This window comes from Clupea harengus, chromosome 14, assembly GCF_900700415.2.
Source record: "Clupea harengus chromosome 14, Ch_v2.0.2, whole genome shotgun sequence".
NCBI classification, from domain to species: domain Eukaryota; kingdom Metazoa; phylum Chordata; class Actinopteri; order Clupeiformes; family Clupeidae; genus Clupea; species Clupea harengus.
The window spans coordinates 11,557,269-11,572,231 of NC_045165.1; the positions used below are offsets into that span (position 1 = coordinate 11,557,269).

Genomic DNA, 14,963 nt, shown 5'->3' on the forward strand with positions numbered 1-14,963 from the left:
GATGAAATCTCCGGCTTCACAAACTTCTACATGGACCAAATTCCACCTATGGAGTTAAATGAGAGCCTCAGCAGGGTCAGAAATCATGCTTAGTTTTGACTTAATGTTAAAACATCTAAATATTACATCCTGTGTTTCGCTCTCAAGGCAACGCTGGTGGTTGGGGGTGGGCCACACATTTACACAGTTAAGAACACATGACAAGAAGACTTTTCAAAGCTGTTGAGGCGAGGGATAGGATTTTTTTTTGTCAATTATGGTAGATTTTGAAGTGCCTCGTCTCATTTTTGTTTCAAACGGTTTCTCGTAAGGAAGTTTAAGAGAAATATCTTTAATTACAGTTTTTCACAATTGTTAACACACGTTTTTCAAAACAATAATGGCTTTCTCAAAACTGCACACACATAACTGAAAACCTCACACACAAAATGATAAACCTGACACTCCCTTTGCAAGATGACTCTTTGCCATCAGATCTCTTAACTGTTCACAAAATGGAACTTGTGTTTTCATTTGGTACACACAGCCACATTTTCAAATGACACACACATACAGTCATTGAGTACACACAACTAAGCATTTGCTGCACACTACCAAGCATTTAGCATTTAGTGCAAAATTGAAAACACAATCATCGAAATGGAACACACCATATGAATGACAATGACTCTGGAGAATGAGCCATTTCTCCTTTTGTAAAATGTCTCAGTGTAGGCCTACTTTTTTCATAGTCAAACATAAAACAGCACACAAATGCAGCAAAAAAAGTTTTATTTCGATACACACAGAGAACAGTACAGTACTGTAAACCGTGTGATACCGTTGTTCTCACAAACCATATTTACAATTTCAGTCTCCTGTTCGGCGGTGAAAGTGTGTGTTCTTCCTCCACGGTGTGGTTCTCTTTCAGTCCTGCAAAATACAAATATCGGAGCACACTGTATTCTATTGATATGCAGTATTACAGTACACAAGGCAAATAGATTTCGTACCTGTTCTCCATCCTGAAGGTTCTGATGATGGCAGCAACTTTGAAGCGGCTGAGATTTGGTTGGACACTCTGGCCAGCCTCCCTCATGCTCAAACCATGGTTGAGCACATGGTCTACCACTGCGGCCCAAATCTCATTAGAGATGACCATTCTCCTTCTTCTTTCTCCTCCTCCTCCTCCTTCTTCTCCTTGTCCTTCTCATCCTCTTCCTCCTCCTTGTCCTCCTCCTCCTCCCCCTTGTCCCCCTCCTTCTTGTCCTCCTCTTCCTCCTCCTCTCACTCTTACCCCTCACCTTCTCTGGTTGTCGATCTCTTCAAAGTTCTCCATTGTTTACCAAACAAAACAGAGGCTCAAGGCACTTTTATGCTGCAGTCCTCATTGCAAATTGCTTAAAAGACCTGAATGTTTAGAGATTTGACTATTTGTGTGTTGTAGGTAGATGCTTTGAGATTTTACTTGAGAAGTGTGTGCAACAACTGAACATTGTGTGTAGTGTTTTGACAACAAGGTGATGTGTAATTGACATCAGAGTGTAAGGAAGGAAAGTCAGAGTCTAATGCAGATAAGGGAGTGTGAAGTAGTGCCAAATTGGGTCGAGCGATTGGTACATGATGTGAAGGTTTTGCAAATTGTGCCGAATTTTCGTTTTTTGTGTGTTAACAACTGAGAAAAACTTATCATTAATAAATAAATGAAACAATAATGAGAATCACATCTAGTCCCCCCCCCCCTTCCACTAAAGTCAGAAGAGTTTAGAAGATTAGAAGAGTTTGTCATGATATCCCTGACATACATTTCATTGCGTTGCTCCTTCCCAGTAGGCAGGTCAGACAAGGCTGGTCCTCGCAGATCTTTTCCCCCACCAAGTGGCTGAAAGAAGAAGTGCAAATAAAAAAATGCAGTAGAAATCTCACACTCAAAGAGTATCTACACATCCTGACATTATCCTACACACAGTAGCTTGGTGCCTTCTTGGTGTCTTCTCTTCTTTCTCCGAATAATATACATATTAGACATGTCCATTGGAACTGATTAACTGGTTATTTGACTTTTATGTGATTTATACTGCAACAAACTTGTATGTGGAATTGTATATTACTGATATAGCAGTTGATCAAGATAGACCATGAGGGGCTGTAATGTAAGTCTACAAACAAAAAAAATACTCAAATGAAATGATTCAGTTTAAAACCAAGGACAGAACATTTCAGAATTTTAAAGACCAACCTATAAAAATAAATCCTTGCAGACTCAATTAAAAACTCCCTCTGAGATAACTTAATCACAGTAGCCTACTACTTCAACCCCCTCCCAGTCTTAAAGAAGATGTCGAGAACATCAAATCATCCATCATTATTATGTTATTGTGTTTTTAGCAAATCTTGTCTTTTTTTCTACACTAAATTAACTCTTCAAAGGCTGTCATCACAGCTGCGTGTTTAGAACATTGTAGAATGAATGTTCCAAATTTTAAAATTGTTGAAGCATGCATTTCTTCAATGGAATGTTCAAAACTCAACCGCTGAAGGCCTAAAGCTCTGTGAATCTAGACACACACCAAAAAAGGGGATCCTGTGGCACTCGCTGACCTAACAAGTATTTTCAAAATCACAAGGTACAGCCATTCCTTGCTCAGAGATTTACATTCCTAAGCCTTTTGAAAAAGTGAGCATACCCCTAAGTCGATATTTCACAAGGCGTTAAGCCATGTCATTCACTGTCTTCTAGAGGCTTCTACAGGAGCCTACACAGTGCATGACCATGATTGATACAATACAGCACTTCCAAACAACCCCATCATTTTGGTTTGGTCATTATACTAAGATGGACTCTGATCTAGTTGTGAGAATGCCAGATATGTATGGACAGGATTTAAACCAATAACAAACTAGGAAGTGGATGCATGTCAGTCATCTCTGGACAGGCACTTCATATTTCAGATTTGAGGAAAAGAGGGAAAGAGTCTTGACCCCAAAGTTACACCAACCCTGGGCTACATAAAGGGGTATAACTAATTTTAACCCTACCCAATACAAGTTATGCACACACTTTTGTTCCAGAAATGTCTGAGATCCTGTCGAACAACTCCAATGACAACAGTTTTCTGACAGTAGAGACCAAATGGGTTTAGAAGATAAATCAACTGCAGAAAGGCTGCATCACAAGATTTTGAGAAATAGGCGCCACATCTAGCATTCAATAAGACCCAGGCGAAGCATCAGGTCGGCATATTCACTCGATGATTGGTTGCAACTCAGAGAACCCGCTGCGACCCTCGAGAACGTGCTCGATAGTTCATCATCAAAACATAAAGCAGGGCGAAGACAGTTACACTGCGCATGTGCAGTCCTCTTGCTGGCGCAGAGTAGTGGTTCCCACCAAAACAAGGAGCTAGTTCTGACGTTGTTAACAACCTTTGTAATACTTTGTAATAAAACAATGACACTGCCTCTCATTTTAACAGATGAGATAAGTACGTGTAAACAATACTATCATCCAGCAAGTCTGTGATGTTTCCCGTCGACGATGTTATGTCCAGGTACAAGTTTGCTAGCTAAATAGCCTGGAAGCTCGCTAGCTCAAGGTAACGTTAGCTAGCCAGTCAAGTAAGTTACACTTTGCTTAATGTTTTATTCATTGCAAATGTAATATTTGCTAACATTATTATTATCGTGCGATGTGACTAATTTAATCATATTTGAAGTATTCAGCTGAACGTTAAATGCTTGACAAGCTAATGTAGCTGATGTCAATCTGGATTGTGTGCATGGGCACTTTCCGAGCTAGTTGATGTATGCAACGTAGCTACGTGAAAATTATCCGTATAGGGATTGATGGACAAACCACCTCAGTATGGCAATACTAAAAGTACTAAAAGAGGAAGATGGTCATCTTTGTCTACTTTTAAACATAGAGCAATTCTATGGGGTCTTGCGTAATAGTTACATCATGGTTTTCAGTGTTTTGTTTTTCTTTATGGGGTTGGCATTTTGATGGCATCATTAGTCACTTCTGTTGACGTTGCAGGTTTTGAGAACTTTTGGGAGACGTGATTCACGCAGAACTTGGAACCTCCTTCATTGGTACGATGAAGCTTCAGTGCGATGTCGAAGTGATCAATCGGATACTGCCTTCGTTTGGGATGAAAAGCCGAGGCAAAGGAGCAAGGGCAGTGTTGTCTATTGGGAGACACGTAGACAAGACAACGCAACGAACTGGCATCTATTTGTTGGTCTGTACAGCAAAAGACAGAGCTGGCTCAAAGTATAAGGTCTGTGACCTTTAAGTCTTTTTTTTTTTTTTTCAACAGTTGGCCTATATTTAACAACAGAGTCTAAAATTGCTACTTTGTGCCTGCATGTTGATTGTTTTCTCTTGGGAGTTAGCATGCCCCTCTGTTTTTAAAATGTAAAAAACATACCTTCTAACTAGGCCACAACAAGTTGCATGACACAATTCACAAGTTTCCCAAACACATAATTCTGTAGTCACAGTAGCTAGATCACTGGTACATTTGGCAAAAGATTGTTGATGTGAAATATGACAACTTTTGAGTACACGTGTACAGATTTAATTAAACTCTTTGTCCAATTCTGGTATATTCATTTAAATTGTACTTAATAGACATAGTCAAATGTATAGTAAAGCATGGGTCACCAAATGCCTGTAGGTGAATTATTCCTGTTGACATTTCCCATGCCTAATCTGATGTCTCATCTGGATCCAATAGCTGAAGGAGAACATTGAGAAGTTCTTTACAATGTTCATGGATGAAGGCAAAGCCACTGTCAGACTCAAAGAGCCTGCTGTGGACATCTGTTTAAGCAAGGTAAGGCATTTTCCCATCCCCACTGCACTAATGGAACACATGACCCCCTCTGTGTTTGATTAAAGAAGAGAGACTAAATAGAAAAGAACAGATGCTAGTGCAATGACTCATTGTGACATTTCATCATCATCATCATCATCATCATCATCATTGATGTTAGGGCTTTAGGGTTTATTTCTTCATAGTGAATAGAGGATATGTTATTGTAACCTTTAGTTTCTACTTTCAACAGAGACTAGTGGTGTGGTTACATTCTTGCCTTTGTTTCTGTTACCTGCATGTTGTCCCCTCGTTCCTGTAAACAAGGCCATGGCACGTAGCTGTTCACAACCACCCCCTCTGGTTTGATTACAGTTCTGCTGCCTCTTTTTAAAAAATTTTACGGGGCTTGTTTTCCGGAACAGGGCATGTAAAGACAGGTCCTGCAAAAAGAATAAGACATGAACTGTGATGCATTCAGACAGCGGAATCCTCGGCTTAGTCATTGTTTCCCTGGGTGAGCTGGAGCCGTGGCTGAGCTCCACTGACCTTTCCCCCAGTTCCTGCACGCGCGTTTGGGTCCCGTCAATGGTGCCGGCGATAGCCCTGACATTTTCACGTTATGCCCCAGCATCAGTGCCGTGGAGGGCTTTGTCTAAGTGCTAAGGCATCGGTAGTTTGTAAGAGTGGTGTGAGCACAGACGTGGGTGTGGAAATCTCCCTGTAATTTGTCTATTCCCACAAGTATTCAGAGGATTATTGTAGTTTTGTAGGGTGCAGTTTGTGCTCTGTAACTCCCCTTTGATGCAGTTGTATCGATCAGACACAAAGTAATTTGCATCTCTTTAGGGGTTGTTACTGTACACTAAGGGATTTAGAATGTGATGCCCTCGAGTCTAAATAGTACATACTGTTAGGTTATCCCAGTTTTTATTATAGACTGAAACCCTGCTTGCTGTTTGGAAAGATGATTGCCATGTTGATGTAGAAGGGAAAGGTGTGCTGTGAAAGTTAATGACCTCTCTAATTACTGCATAGTAAAAAAAGTCATACACTGCATACAAACACAACAGTGCATTATGTCTTTCATTTGTTGTTTGAGAAAAAACAGACATGGTATACATGGCACCTTCAGATCTTTTTTTTGTACCTTTTGTAATGCAAAAGACTTCACTTTTGTGCAAAAAACTTAAGCAACATTGTTGTGACATTATTTCCCTAGGCTGATGCCAACAGTCTCAAGAACTTCCTCTCCGCTGCGCGCCTGGCTCACAGAGGAAGTGATGCAGACACCATGCCTCTCTCCACCCTGACGCCGGTCCGTGCCCGCGATGTCGAAAAGCCCAAGAAGAAGCTCGTTGTCATCTCCAAGAAAGACTACCCACTCACTTCCAACTTCCCCTACTCTCTCGAGCACCTGCAGGTGTCCTACTGCAAGCTCTCCCGTGTGGACATGCGCATGCTCTCGCTCAAGCTGCTCCGCAAGCTGGACCTCAGCCACAACCACATCAAGAAGCTGCCCGCCACCATCGGCGACCTGAGCTCGCTCGCTGAGCTGGTGCTTCACAACAATCACCTGGAGACCTTCAGCCCGGCCCTCTGTCTCTCCAGCCTCCAGCGCACGCTCCAGCACCTGGACCTCAGCCAGAACCGCCTCCAGGCCCTACCCGCCGAGTTCTCCCAGCTGAGGGAGCTGGTCAACCTAAAGCTGGACGATAACAAGCTCGCGTGCCTGCCCTTTCGCTTCGGGCAGCTGTCGAAGCTACGCTACCTCTCTGCCGCGCACAACCAGCTGGCGGTTCTGCCCAGTGACTTCCGGAAGCTGTCACTGGATAACCTGGACCTGTTTGGCAACCCGTTTACACACCCCAATCCCTTTGACCACACCATTCAGCTCAAGTTTCCTCTCACGCTGCAAGAACTGGCTGCCAGGGCTGTAGTAAATCTCAGGTGAGGACACAGGTACTCAGAAAACTCAAGGTTTGCGGTGTCTTATTGTATTCTCCTCTTTTAACACGTGATCCACATATACCACATATGTCATTTGTCCATCATGCAAATGTGTTGTGAAAACATGAGTGTAAAGTTAAGGTTACATATTTTTGATGACTATATAGAAAGATTAATCAACCGTTTGAAGACAGGACATGCCCCTAGGAAGATGGTGCTCAGTTTTACAGTAGATTATATCAGGCAGGTCTGGCCTTTCTGGTTTGGCGTCTGTAGTGAAACTGAAACTGTTAGCTGTCGTTTGTTTGGTGCCTTTAGTCCTTTGAATACAGACAGCTTACTGTTTTCTCTTGAGGCCATCCTTAAAAATATGTTGGCCACTGTCCAATCCTATGCAAGCAACAACAACTACAGCACAGTATTCCAAAACGGTGTGCCATTGTATTAATGATACAACATGCCACAATATATGCCGCAATTTTAAGGATGACCAGAGCTGTTATGAAAACCTAGTACCAATGACTTAATAATAAAACACCTTGTTTTCATGTCACAGAATCCCGTATGGACCTCAAAGCATCCCTTTTCACCTGTGCCCCGAGCTGGATGCTGCCAAGGTGTGTGACTGCGGCCGCGTCTGCCTCGACTCCTTCATCCAGACCTCAGTCAGCATGAACCTTCACCTGGTCTCCCACACGGTGGTCCTGGTGGACGACATGGGCGGCACAGAGGCGCCCGTGCAGCGCCACTTCTGCTCGCTCATGTGCTACTGCGAGTTCCTTGACAACTGCGTGCAGCGAGGAGTCAGATGACATTTCCGAAAAAAAATTTTTATTCAAAGCGGTCGATTCAGCTGGACCTTTTTTCATTTTTTTGGGGCAGCTAGCCAGCGTGGTGATATCAGCCTATTTGGACATTGACATGGGAGGGTGTCTCAATGCTGTGATTTTTAACACTGGCCCCTGACGTTATGCTTTTTTTTTTTTGTCCACACTTATGTCCACCACTCACGTTCCACTATTAAGAGGTCAGAATTTGGAGGCTGAAGTGGCGACTGATGGTTGAATGTTTTCTGTATGTAGTATGTATGCTGTCTGTTTGTTTACTCTTGTTTGTTTACTCTTGTTTGTTTGAAAGGAGGGTGCACTTAGAACTGAAATGAAACACTCCATTATCATACTTGAGTGGAATGAGAATACTTTTTTTTTTACTTGTTGTAATGAATTACATGCTTGAATGAATATTGAATTTCCAATAAATATTAAACAATATTCTCTTTGACTGAAAAACTTCTGTATTAAGCAGACAGATTTAACCAGTAGATGTAAACAAGCAGGATAGAACAACTGAAACAAACTTTGAAGAAATAATGCTAAATTAAAGCCAATGTTGTAACTTGACCTTCTGAGGAAGCTGAAAATAATAGCCTTAACATCAGAGGCCTTGTTTGCAAGTTGACAGTTCTTGTTAAATCATCAGACACAAAGGAAATCTTGCCATAATCATGCTATAGAATGATGCCAGTCCCTCACTTTGTATGGTAAGTACAAACATCAAATAGGCTCGCTAAATTGATTCAAGTGTCTCAGTATTTCAGTCCAGCTCATACAGAAGGGAGTTCTGAAACACAAAAGCAGAGGATGTTGTGTGATCGCTGATGATCACCTCAGTCCCGTCTTCTGGGTTTATCTCTCGCAGAACTGCTGATGGCTGCTTTGGTCTAGTGCTGTTGCAGCTCTGCTCTTCAGGCAAGTCATCCTCATCCTCTTCTTCTGCTACAGAAACCATTTCGCTGAATCGTACTGTCTTTTTGGCCTGTACATAGGTTAGCATGTCCACCTGTGAACATGAGTCCTCTTGTTCCTCATCTTCCATGGTGGACTCGTTTGTACTCTGTGTTTCTTCTTCATTGTCAGGGATCTTTTCCAGTGTGTCCTCTACTAATGAGGTCGCTGTAGCAGCTATGAATGTTTCCACCTTCAAAGCATTGTTACAACATCAATAAAAAAGGCATTCATTCAAAAGACATACATGACTACCTTAGAAAAACGAAATAATAAACTGCTTACCTCCTCCTTTGTGGTTCTTGTTTCGTGTACTGACTCCTCTTCAGTATTATCTGTGAAATATTCAGCACTAGTAAGGTCAGGTGACAGTGGGGTATCCTCTTGGACATCTGCGGAAGATGAACGCCATTCTTGCACATGCAGCCTTAGCTCTGGCAGCCTGCTGCAGTCTGGAACATTTACATTGTCTACACACTGAACATCTAAGCCAGGCTGTTCAGCATCAGCTTCAACACATGTGTGCTCGTGTGTCTGTAGGCTATTTTCAGTTGTACTAGTTTTCTCTCGCTCTTCTTCAGCGCTTGGCCCATTTAGCTGTTCCTCGGTGTCACCAACAAGTTCAGGACTCTCTGCTGTCAGCAGAGGCTCTTTAAGTGGCAGAACAGGCAAGGTGACAACCAGCTGTTTCTTTTGCTTATTGAACTTGGCCTGTCCTTTGTTTTCATCCACAGGGTAGGCCAAGTCTAGTTCTAGCATATATGCAGGTTTACTGGATTTCAAAACAATCTGTTTTTCTGTTACATCCAAATCAGCATCTGCCGCAGATTTGAGCAATGGCAGATCAATGGCAATAACTATTTCTCTGGGACGTGGACTGGGTGCAGAGTCTCTAGAGCACCTGTAGTCTTGTAAATCAACGACTGACCTGTATTTTACAGTGTAATGCGGTTCTGTGGGTTGCTTCTCTGAACTGCAAGTTTCTACGGCTTTAGTAGGTTTAGTTTGTGTTGACTGATCACCAGACGAGTTCCTTTTAACATTGCTTAATGTTGATGAAGTCTCGGCTTTGTCATACGGGTAAGGGAATGCGAGGGGATCGTTTTTATCCGTATCATTTTGTTTTCTTGGTAGTCCAGATGTTGCCCTCCGTATCACAGCTGCATGTGGCACACCTTTGTATTTTGTCTTCAGAATTTTCGTGTTCTTTCTGTCCAGCTTGACCTTGAAAGACTCTTGTATCCCATCCATCGCCGTATTGTCGACAAGTTCCATGAATCTCGCATTTCTACTTGTCATGTGGAGTGTGTCGGGATGAAAAACGACATCATATAGCATGTGCTTGTTTCCATTCGAATCCACATCGGGTCTTCCTGGTGCTAGACTGTATGGAAGTGACCAGTGCAGACCTCTTCTTCCATCCTCACCGCCGCCGGGTTTACACTCTGCGGTTCTGATTAACTCATTTGAACAGATGTTGATGAAGCACTTCTGCTTACCGTCGCTGGTTTTAAGGACACGAAAAGGCTTCGGATGGATGAACTGAACGTCCATGCCCCGCTCCTGCTCCAACTGTTTTATTTCCTCCTCGTATCTTTTCTTGTTTTCTGGATTTGAAATTTCCTCTGCGTAGTCATGTAACAGTTTTCGAAAAGTTTCATCCTTCAAAGCTTTGCCCAGACGGCTCATTTCGTCTGATGTCAGATTCATGTCTTCAAGTTTAGAGCCAAATTCCATTGTGGTAAGGAAATGCTAGCTAGCTAGCTGTCGTTGGCCTAGGCTTAAGTCTCTACAAGCAAGATCAAATTAATAAAACGCGAACAAAAAAATCGAACACCACAATAGGTCGGTTACCAGGTACTTAAGTTATAAGATTATGTTTTCTGTTTTTATGTGGGTATTTCAACCACCACCAAAGTAACTGGTCAAGCTAGGCAATGTTAGCAAGCTTCCTAACATAAACAAAAGTTCACTGTTGTGGTAACCATGGCAATATCAACACGCTCCCAAGTCACTCTGGTAACATTAAAATGTTCCATGAAAATATAACTTATTTATTCCCATCAATGTCATTTTAACATGTTATGAAACAAAAGATCGATACCTTCCTGAAATGGCTAGTAAGCACTTTATAATTCAGCCAAAATTATAATGTATAAAATAAATTGTAAACATTTTAAAATGTTGAAACAATACAAAACTCATTGTACATGTACATTTACAAGCTTGAATGTGCATATGCTCCATCTTCTAAAGGGTAGGCTTAGGCTTTAGTGCTGCACAACAAAAAAGAGCTTTGTATCTCTTGATTATTGTGACAGAAATGTTCTGCAATAGCTGGACGGTGGCTCATTGGGGCCATGGTAGGCTATATGGCTCATATCTGAACTGGTAGCCTACAATACTGCTGGTCTAAAAAAAGCAGTCCTTTTTTTCACCGCTCCCTTTAGTTTTGTTGGTAAACATGGAAGTTCTTTCTGAAACACTGTAGAGTTTTTGGCAATGAAGTCTTCACATAACCTAAAACAACAAAGATTTACAAGTTCAAAACATCACATAATAATTGAGTTTATACAATGTACATAATACTACATCATGATACCACATGTACATAATACCACCATCACATTCAAACAATCTGAGCTAGAAACATCTTTTTGGAGTAACCCGGTGATGATTAGAACTCCACCACACTAACCTTATGGGTCACCGTTACCAATGTGAGAAAAACAAACCCTAAATGTTTTGGTAAATGATAAATATTTGATTGGAAGTTCATAACCACACCATCAGTCAGTGTGCCACCACAGTAATTATATCGATTACACTACCTGTGAAGGGGATACGGTTGGGTTTGGAAGATGAGTGCATCATTGCAATGGCCCTATGTAAAGAAAAACAATTATAATAATTAACACAAAAAGATCACAATCTTCATAATATCACAATATGTATCAACTACTTATGTCCTATAAAGGATGTACAAGTTTGAACATAAAAGTATTCCAAAGAAGGCTTGGATACCCACAGTGTCCACAAGAAGGATGTAGTCTCGACTTCCTCCAAATACAATGACGTCAGAGTCCCTGCCTACGCATGCAGTGTGCCACAACCTGAAATGTAAAAAAAAAAAGTTCAAAGAATAGTGGTAATGCAGAATGCCTCATTCTCTAAATTCCCCTTTTAAATCTACAGCAGTATGACAATGGAACCATGTGTAGATATAAAGGTAGTTCACTGAAGTGTTATGCAACCTGCCAGGTCTTTTCAACTACCTTGGCTTATCCTTGTATGGGTGATCCAGCTCCTTCCATTTTTTTGTCTCAACGTCAAACACCCAGCCATCACCTATTTACGATAAATTCAATGCATGTATTTACCACCATATTTACAAATATTACGTATTGGTGAGGTAACATCAACTCAAGACATTTCAGAGCCTTTTACTCACTCATAGGTTTGCACTCAACACTCAGTCCCCCAAAGAGGAACAGTGATTTGTCTGACACGGCTGTGAGGGTATGCCATGAGCGACCCACAGGAAGAGCAGAGATAGGTGTACTAGAAATTACATAAATTGTGTATCAGTTATTTATTATCGGTTATTTCTCCTGTCTTGCAACCACACAGATGTAAGTGAACTATTATATGTAATGCCAGAGTACTTTTTTCAGCATGTGAAATACTACTTCGGCACAGACTAAATATTGTGCATAGATCTGGAGAACAGTAGGTCAGTGACGTTATCAACTGAGCCACGAGATGAAATGTCAGCCTTACATTTCAGACCAAGTCCAAGACTCCAGATCTAGGCAGTGGATGTCACTTGTTCGGGTCTCCTGCAAACGATAAAAAGGGTGGGGGGAATCAACATCTCTCAGAATGATATTACGTTATTACATGGTTGTATGCAATTATTTAAAGGATACAGCTGCATACTGTTTATAGAAGTGACCACTCACCATGACTCTGCCTCCACAAATGTACCCTTTCCTTCCCAGAATAGCACTCGCATGTGCTGCTCTTGGGGCAGGTAGATGACCCTGTCAGGACAAAAAAGGACATGTCACACTGGCCCACTCTAAACTTAAAAGCAAAAACCAAAACATATGTTGGTCATTTTATGTATTAAAGTATGTTATATATCCTTTATACATATATTTCACATATCTACAACTGTGAACATATATACTATGCAAAACCACAGACATTTTAAACAATTACATTAGATGTACAGTACAGAAGAAAACGGAAAATAATCATATTGTGATTTTTCATAATATGATTCATAATAATAATAATTCATGTTGAACACAATATGATTATTTTCCGTGTTCTTCTGTTCTGTACATATAATATAATTATTTAAAATGTCTGTGGTTTTGCATTGTAGATCAAATGATGTACAATGTAATGCAGTGCCTCAAATAAGATCTTACAAAAGTGCGTGGTTGACTCCAGTTGTTTGTTCGTGGATCAAACACATGAACTTCATTATTCCATCCCCAAAATACATCCTCCATCTGAAATTGATGTAAATTTCACTGATAGCATTGACTCAGTTCAATCTGAAATGTTACCTTGTAAATTAAAGTTATTTTAACTTACCCATGAAGCCTCATCTATGATAAAGTTTCTGGAGCCGTTGAGCTCACTCAGGACCTTGTGACCATAACCACCGAAGAAGATGACCCTGAAAAAGTACATCAATCTATCAAGTCTATCAATGTAAAGGAAACTCCAGGGCATAATTGTGGTTCACAACAGTAAGTGCTGACACAGTTTTTGATACAGGACATTTTGGATGAAAGTCCGTCATCAGCTGAGCAAGAAAAGTGTTCACTTTAAAAAAAAATTATAATTGCAATACCGTGTAAAGTGTTCACGAGGCTAAGTAAACAAAGTTCAAAGGATCACAGCCATTCAAGACCACGCCTATACCTTTAGAATTGTGAAATGCTTTGGAATGAATGCTATGCTTTGAACATTTGGTAGAGGGGGTAAATGCACCTGGACTGTTTTGCTGTTTTGGAGAATGAATTGCAGTAGAAAGAACAAAACATCTTGCAATCCTGTCTTACCTGTCTTGATGAACCCAACAGGACAGTTTATCTCTGGGAGAAGGCACTGAACCAGATTCATGTTTCCTCTTCTTCCAAGTGTATTTTCTATCCAAGAGGTTTACAGAGTAAAGCTAGAGAGAGAGAAAAAAAAGCACATTATAATAAAGACCACATGCCCTATAGGACCTTGGGAGTACACAGATGATAATAAATCATTCTAAAGTAGTCGTTAGTAGAATGCTAGAATGTCAACTAACCTCATTTGTCTGGCCATCATCACAGCAACCCCCAAATATGAACATTTCCCCACTGAGTGAGCATCCACACATGCCTGACATGGATGGTGGGATATCTCCCGCCATGGAGGCAATTTCCCTGTACATAAATATGTGTATTTTTATTGACAACACTAGCACACAAGTCATAAACAACAAACCAAATGTTTTAGTCTAGCCTTAGTATTATCGTGGGTTTCCTTTTTCTGGATGCAATGTTATGATTGAACAAAGCCAGTCATCCAATAACTCATTACATCGTTTTCAGTGTTTTAGAAACGTTTTAGAAACATCCTCTTACCAAACACCACTGTCCAAGTCATACAACCAGATTTCATCATTTGGAAGGAAGATTTCATGTTCAGCAATTGACTGTAAAAAAGAACAAATGAAAGTTATGCAACTTGATGATGATATCCACAGGGCTTAAAATAGTCAGATCTGTATTTTATTCAGCCTTTAATTCTGTAACGGTTGTCGATATTGCCGAGGCTATTCCATAACACTTGACACGTCTTTTCCTCACCACGTATCCCCCCCAAACGTAGAGAAAATTGCCCTCTACAACGGCTGTGTGACCGCTTCTTTCTCGGGCCACGAGCTCCTCACGATAGTCACCTCCCGGTTCCATAAATTTCAACTTCTATTTCTGTTATATTCCATGAATAAGAACGGGCTTTTTGCCAAGCAAACAAGTCGCCTACAGCAGAATGATTTGACAGGTCGAAACAAACAGGAGGATATTTAGATAGCCTACCGAGACAAGGGAAGTGGAAAAGTCGGGGTGTTGGAAAAATGACATGCGCCCTTGGATAGCAATTTCCCCAGTTACAGCAGTTTACCTAATCGATTTGTATTTTTTTCTATTTCCATGTGCCTAATCAGAATAACTGGTGGCTTTAAAAATGAGATTTAATACTTTTAGTTTTGTGAAAACTTTTATTTTGAAAAAATGTCCCACCCTCATTCTGGTCAAAACCAATGAAAACAATGTTGTCAAAGATATTATATTTCCACAAATACATTCCAGATACATTTCCAGATACACTGGTCGTGTTATACTCAAGAACAACCATTAAATGGTCTAAAGTT

The 14,963-nt window shown here is 40.9% G+C and overlaps 3 protein-coding genes across 4 annotated transcripts; 1 reads left to right on the plus strand and 2 right to left on the minus strand.

Annotated features, from left to right (window-relative positions):
* Positions 1-3,327: 3,327 nt before the first annotated feature.
* On the plus strand, positions 3,328-8,020 carry lrr1 (leucine rich repeat protein 1). The gene is made up of 5 exons (XM_012826906.2): positions 3,328-3,597; positions 4,019-4,262; positions 4,722-4,820; positions 6,022-6,749; positions 7,306-8,020. The coding sequence occupies exons 2-5, from the start codon at positions 4,080-4,082 to the stop codon at positions 7,559-7,561; spliced, it is 1,266 nt and encodes a 421-aa protein (XP_012682360.1). The 5' UTR covers positions 3,328-3,597; positions 4,019-4,079; the 3' UTR covers positions 7,562-8,020.
* A 322-nt stretch (positions 8,021-8,342) lies between these two features.
* Positions 8,343-10,470, minus strand: dnaaf2 (dynein axonemal assembly factor 2). The gene is made up of 2 exons (XM_031580542.2): positions 8,819-10,470; positions 8,343-8,726 (listed from the first exon to the last, which is right to left on the minus strand). Exons 1-2 carry the CDS (start codon positions 10,268-10,270, stop codon positions 8,343-8,345), a joined length of 1,836 nt encoding a protein of 611 aa, XP_031436402.1. The 5' UTR covers positions 10,271-10,470.
* An 83-nt stretch (positions 10,471-10,553) lies between these two features.
* Positions 10,554-14,751, minus strand: LOC105899611 (kelch domain-containing protein 1). 2 transcript variants are annotated; one of them, XM_012826811.3, is made up of 13 exons: positions 14,398-14,750; positions 14,173-14,243; positions 13,854-13,971; positions 13,615-13,727; positions 13,142-13,226; positions 12,973-13,056; positions 12,496-12,576; positions 12,314-12,372; positions 11,985-12,094; positions 11,809-11,881; positions 11,562-11,646; positions 11,365-11,417; positions 10,554-11,053 (listed from the first exon to the last, which is right to left on the minus strand). In XM_012826811.3, exons 1-13 carry the CDS (start codon positions 14,500-14,502, stop codon positions 10,930-10,932), a joined length of 1,161 nt encoding a protein of 386 aa, XP_012682265.1. In that variant the 5' UTR covers positions 14,503-14,750; the 3' UTR covers positions 10,554-10,929. The 2 variants fall into 2 exon arrangements, with proteins under 2 accessions (XP_012682265.1, XP_031436415.1); XM_031580555.2 differs by lacking the exon at positions 12,973-13,056 and having other exon boundaries at positions 14,398-14,751.
* Positions 14,752-14,963: the final 212 nt, after the last annotated feature.